Source organism: Carcharhinus amblyrhynchos, chromosome 16, assembly GCF_965287045.1.
Source record: "Carcharhinus amblyrhynchos chromosome 16, sCarAmb.v2.hapA, whole genome shotgun sequence".
NCBI classification, from domain to species: Eukaryota; Metazoa; Chordata; class Chondrichthyes; order Carcharhiniformes; family Carcharhinidae; genus Carcharhinus; species Carcharhinus amblyrhynchos.
In genome coordinates, this window is record NC_137339.1 from 66,458,615 (window position 1) to 66,465,028 (window position 6,414).

A 6,414-nucleotide genomic window follows, 5' to 3' on the forward strand; every position below is an offset into this window, starting at 1 on the left:
AATTTTCAATTTAAGTTTTGCTTTGTCTGTTATTAGACTCTTGGAGCTGGTTCTCTGATTCTTCCTATGATAGTCTGGCTGTCATTACTAAATCCCTCTGATCCTTTAGAATTTCATTGTTACATTTGTGATACTGCATTTCCCCTAGTTTTGCCCACAATTTAACTTAAAGCCCTTGCTACCAACTTAGTTATATTACTGACCAGAACTTTTCTCCCAACACAGATCCAGACATTGCAATCAAACAACTTTTAAGTTCCCCATAACCGATGCTAGTCCCTATGAACAAAACCCATTTCTGGGTGCCAGTCTTCACAACATGCATTTTTTTTTAGTGTCAATACCCTCTACAATATTTGTCACGTAGGCATTAACTCCAGAGTTAATTGCTTCTGAGCTACCACTTTCTAAATCAGTCCCTCCTTGTTCATTATCCCAAAACAAACAATCTGTCAGTTCTATCGATGACACGAGCACCCACACAAAGTACAAAAACCTGATCTCCGCACTTCAACTGCAAGCTCCATTCAAATCCAAGCAGCCGTTGGAGCCATCCAATGAACAATAGCACAAGGTTCTACATTTTTGCTCTTAGCTACATTATGAAAAGTGATGGAGGGAGATACATAGAAAAATGAAAAAGTCATCTGGTAGCACATAACTGCTTTATTCATCACTGTGTTAAACTCCAAATTGAAACAAAGGGATATTTCAGCACATGTTTCACTTGTTCCCGAAACTTAGACTGTGTGATTGCATAAATGCAAGTGTTTGTGCAGCAACTAAGGAGTTGCAACATGAGGCCTATTTCGAGCACAAACCAATCTAAATGTATAGTTTCATACCCCAAAAATGACATTCTCCTCCATATAGAATAAAACATGAACAATGACCATAGCAGAATGAAATTTGCTGAGATAACAAATAATAAAACAATGGATTTCTTCCGACTCTCCATCTCTGGGTCTCTTGGATTTTCCCTATTGTTGTGCGCTCGCAGTCTCCTACGAGCACTGCTGGTGATTAGAATGTATCGGATGGTGAAAAAATTGAGCACAAGAATGAGGACAAATGGGACACATGGGTTTAGAATGTAATGGAGGAACTCAACTGATCCCCATACTGTAGATTCCAGAGCATTTTCGATTGCATAACAGAACCAGGGGGCGTTGTCCAGGGAATACCAACCTGTTAGTATAAAATACCAGTAGGTATTCTTTAAACAGCTCAGGACAGTCACTGTTCCCAGAACCACAGATGCAGTTTTTTGAGTGCAATATTTATTTTTCAGCTTCTGGCAGCAAATGGCAACACAACGATCAAATGTGAAGGTGACGGTGAACCAGACAGAACAATCAGTGGCTGCATAAAGCAGGACAGCATGGATATTGCACACAGGGATGTACATCAAGAAACTAAACTGATCATCAAAAACTATTGGAATTTGCCTCAAAATCAGGTCAAAGATAACGACCAGTAGATCTCCCACAGCCATGGCCACCAGGTAGCGAGTGACACACTTTGAGAGACCGCACTTGCCACGATGAAGGATACTGATCGTCAATGAGTTTACTGTGTGGAATGGAAACACACATAGAAATTAAACATTAGGGTGAGAACAAAATTACCCCTTTTGCAGAAGTTGTATTAAGATTTGCCATTGTTTTGCTGTAGTCAGTGATCTGTTGATGAGAATGGACAGAAAATTTCAAACAAAATGTTTTCGAAAATGAAGAATTCAGTTACCAGTAATGATGCTGAAATGCTCATTCTCAGATTTGATCATGTTCAGAACCCTGCCCTTCCTCCCTCCGTCACCCCTTCTGCACATCCACACCACCCCCGCCTCCCCTCCCCATGCACCCACGGCACGGGATTCACCCATTCCTGGGACACTACCAAACTGTGAATAGTCCCCTACACCCACCCCACAATTTTCAGCTTCCAACTTCCATTGACATTACTCTCCCAAAGTCTGAACTGGCCTGGCAACTATAACTCTGCGAGTGACGACCCTACTTGATACCTCCAAAGACCATCAAACTCACTGAAGCCAGGTACGACCACAGCTCACAAACTCCAGCACTCTCGCACAAGTAGTGAATACAGCCTCCCCAGGAATACTGACCCACGAGCCGTCCCACCCAGCCCTGCTGTCCAATGTTTGACAGTAACCCCCACAAGGCCACAGCAGAACCCCAAACATGGATTATTGAAAAATCAAGCCCTGCTGCAACTTCCAAAATTAAACCAATTAAGTTCTATACACGTATCTTATCCCTGACATATCAGTGACATTTAAGCCTGGAAATTGTCTACTTTCCTGTAGGTTCTATACTCGTACCTTATTACTGTCATATCAATGACATTTAAGCCTGGAAAATGCCTAGATTATGACATTTCAAAGGGTCCTCCTTACAGCAGAATGTACAGCATTGTGCATTTGATCATTTGTTCCCTCAAAATAATGTCTAACCGAGACAAACATCAAACGATGTGTTATATACAATTCCTCCCAATACATCCTCCATTATGTGCTTCAACCTAAGCTGTGCCTTTTGAAATAGAAATCACAAATCTACCTCCTTATATTAAGAATATAACTCATGGCTATCTTTAATTCTTGTTACAGTAATAATGTGTTTTGAACCAACTGCCCCTTGCTGATTGGCAGATATCTACCGCTCTAAGGTAGACTCTGTTAGCAGCCTAATTAACTCAATTGGAGCTTCAAAGATCTATGTCCAAAGGTGAAAATTAATTGAAATTTAAGTTAGAGAAAAACAAGTCAGGGCAAAGGTCACCACACAAAACTTCTAATTGTGCACGTAGTGACTTACTCCAGCATATCTTCAACTTGAAACATCCCTTTGATGAGTAAAGCAAATGACTATGAAAAGCAAAAACAACTAGAAGGGAAGGATAAAGATTGGCAAATTGATACTTAAAACTGGCTTCAATGGTGGTTATAGAGTCTTACCTGGGACACCAACAATAGCAAGGATGGGGTAGTAAAAGAATTGAATCAACCGAAGTGCATAATAGGTCAGCCATGTCCAGTGATAATGTTTTGTAAGACGGTCGTACCAAAATGATAGCCCCCTTTCCATTGTCGTACCATTCCATCCTATTGTTCTCAAATTCGGATCTCTCATTTTCCACTATATCTCGGCTTCTGATCTGTATTGTTGCTGGAGCTGCTGCTCCCACTGACACAACGGCACAACACCCTGAAAGCAACCCCTTATTAATGAGTATGGGAACCTCCAGTGACACAATTATAGTCCATGGAGACTAAAATTAATTAATGTTACTGACAAACGTAGTTGTTATCACCTTTCAATCCAACAATTTATAGCCAGCAGTAGGTTACAGAATTCATCAATATATGCAATGATTGAACTTTGCTTAGGGCAGGACATGGAGGGAAAAGTGGTGACAGTGGCCTCTTCACTCCACCTTGGAGTAGGGAAGGACATCAGATGAGTGAAGAATGAAAAGAGGGATAAATACTGAGCAGTTTATCTAATGTCCAGGATACACTGGGAAAACTTTATTGCCTTTTAGCTGGGAGAGAATAATTCGCATGTTGGAAAAACAATGGTTTAAAAGCAAATTTGGGGCATGGTCTCCATATCTAAAGTTTACACTGCCTTATTTTTGTACGAATATATGGACATAAAGCACGGGAGTATGAGGTTGTAATTATGGCCATCAAGTGTGCTTCTCCACTCACTGAGATTATGATCTGGAAGCGGCCTGAACTCCATGTTCCTTTCATGTTGCTTTAATCCCTTGTCCCACCTATTTATGCTTTTGGTGGAAGAGAAGTTCAGCGACTAAGAATCATCTGATGGAAGGCAAATCTCCTCAACTTGGTTGTCAATATTTTGATTGATAAACTGTGTCCCATAGTCTAGTTTTCCCCACACGTGTAACCATCCTAGCACTATGCATCCTGTTGAATCCTATAAGCATGATATGTGAAAATGTATGCTGAGGTTTGGTGTTTCTAAAAGCACAACAGGTATCGGGCGTGCATGTTAAAGGCTTCGCTCTCAGGCAAGCCATTCATCCATTGACTAAGGTGTAAGTGGCTCAATGGGGTTTTAACTTTTAATTTGCTGAAAGATCTTCAATCAAGCAAACCTGAGTTTTTGGCTAAAGTTGTTCTTTTTCACTGTGATATTTCTTGTGGCCAGTGACCTGGAATTTGTCAAAGAACAGAAGGTATCTGATTCAACAATTTGTCTTTGGCAGGAATGAGTTGTGAACAGACTTTTGGGAGCCAGAGTTCCTTAGCTGGGTGAGCAATGTAAACAATATGCAGCAAATGATGTGGTCTGAAGTGACCAATGATAAGATTGTTGTATTTGATTGGCCTAACCGAACGATGCAATCAGAGTTCTGATCAATTCACTGGCTGATTACCAAAGAACTTTTTTGAGTTTTGACTCTAACAGCACAAACAGCAAGTTCAGGAAGGCAGTATGAGGGACCAGGGAACAAATCTCACAAAGAGACACAACATCTGGAAGGAGAAGAGAACAAAGAACTAATCATGGCCAGGCTTTAATTGAAAGTGGAAATCAACCTTTAATTAAGTAAAGTAACAGATAGTGAGTATTTGGCTTATGCATGGCAAGTATTTACTGTTGTTTAAGGAGCTACAGAATAAAGGAAAAAAAATTAAAGTCCACGTTGAATCTTTAATTGTTACAGAGATTAAAACATGCAAGTTGAACAACAATAAATGGCATCCCAGAGGGGACCCGATAAGAAATAATTGTAAATGCTGCTCTGGGTTGAGCTCTTACAATTTTTAAGTGATTTTGAACAAACCTGATGTTTACTCTGAGTGAATAAACACAATACAGGAAACCTTATATTCAGTAGTATCTTGATAGCTGACCTTGATAAGGGATTAAAGACTTATCTTTTGATGTATTTTTGCGGGTGGATTGATTCACATTCATGACACACCATAAAGATATCATAGAGCCCTACAGTGCAGAAAGAGGCCCTTCGAGTCTGTACCGAACACAATCCCACCCAGGCCCTAGCCCCATATCCCTATATATTATTACCCACTAATCCCAGCATTTTAGGACACACTAAGGGGCAATTTTAGCATGGCCAATCAACCTAACCTGCACATCTTTGGACTGTGGGAGGAAAACGGTGCACGCGGAGAAAACCCACACAGACACGAGGAGAACATGCAAACTCCACACAGACAGTGACCCGAGCCAGGAATCGAACGCAGGTCCCTGGAGCTGCGAAACAGCAGTTTTAACCGATGTGCTACCGTGCCGCCCAGGTTAGGGGAAGTAATTTTTAACACAAGTCAAGTTCGTGTGCAAAATTGCCTGTCTTTCCCCCTTACCTTAAACTAGATATAACGGAGAAAATGGCAGAGTGTTTGAAATGGGAAGAAATAGTAGGAGGTTATCCCCATACTAAATAACCATGTCGGGTGGATTTTTGTATCACTAACGAAGAGGATCTGGGATCCGTGAGTCAAAAATGTTGGAACAAAAGGTGTCGAGCCCAAAGGAAGTGAATTGATAAAATGAGTAAAGTTACAGAGATTGCGATTTGTTTGGGGCAATTGCAGAGAGAAGAAATGGAAGTTAACCGTTTAAATGATGAACTAGAGAATGCAAGGTTAGAAACAGAGTTACTGCGATGAACAATAAAGATGAGAGATGAGTTACAGCATGTGGTAATATAGAAGTAAAGAAAGTGCAGGAGGGTGTTAAAATTAAAACGAATAGCATGGAGAAGGAAATAGAAGGGCTTGGAGTTAAAGTGGCAGATCAAGAACAAAGAAATAAAATTAACATGCTGCACATGGCTCACTTTCAGGTTCAGTGTGAAAACGTTTATCATGGAAAGGAGCGAGCTATTATTGAAAACGACCGAGGCGGAAAACAAGCTGTGTCTGTATTAACAGAGAAATGCACAAATCAGCAGGCAGCATTTCAGGTCTTACACCAAGTCAGAAATGAAAAGTAGCCTTCCACAGCTGATCATTCAAAGTGCCAGCGAGAAATTGAATAGCTGAAGTCACAATTATCAATAGAGCAGGGAATGGTGTGTACATTTGAAAGAGTTGAGGTGCAGGCTGAAGATAACGCAGTAGGTCTGGGTGCCTTGCAGGTAGCAACAGATCAATATTTAGATACAAGTTTTCACGTAACCTATTACCAGGCGTATCTTCTGGTTCCTCAACTTCTGACGGGATTCAATAATCGCTTGTCAGAAATAGGCGGAAGAATCGGCACAAGAATAAGTTTTCAAATCTTTTGCATACAAGTGAATAATGTTGCAGGGCACAATAACTTTGAAATAAATCGACAGATGCATATTAAGTGATTCACCGTACAAAATGTGATTATACTCAACCTGGAA

At 40.6% G+C, this 6,414-nt stretch overlaps 1 protein-coding gene across 1 annotated transcript; it reads right to left on the reverse strand.

Moving 5' to 3' along the window:
• Positions 1–673: 673 nt before the first annotated feature.
• Positions 674–3,110, reverse strand: LOC145353703 (putative G-protein coupled receptor 139). Its single transcript, XM_080204471.1, has 2 exons — positions 2,981–3,110; positions 674–1,572 (listed from the first exon to the last, which is right to left on the reverse strand). The coding sequence occupies exons 1-2, from the start codon at positions 3,108–3,110 to the stop codon at positions 674–676; spliced, it is 1,029 nt and encodes a 342-aa protein (XP_080060597.1).
• Positions 3,111–6,414: the final 3,304 nt, after the last annotated feature.

Bases quoted from the DNA above. Each gene is read 5' to 3' on its own strand.
- LOC145353703 (XM_080204471.1), bottom strand. From the start codon at position 3,110: ATGGAAAGGGGGCTATCATTTTGGTACGACCGTCTTACAAAACATTAT. The intron at 1,573-2,980 runs GTAAGACTCTAT...CATTCCACACAG, and splicing joins TGCTATTGTTGGTGTCCCAG to TAAACTCATTGACGATCAGT.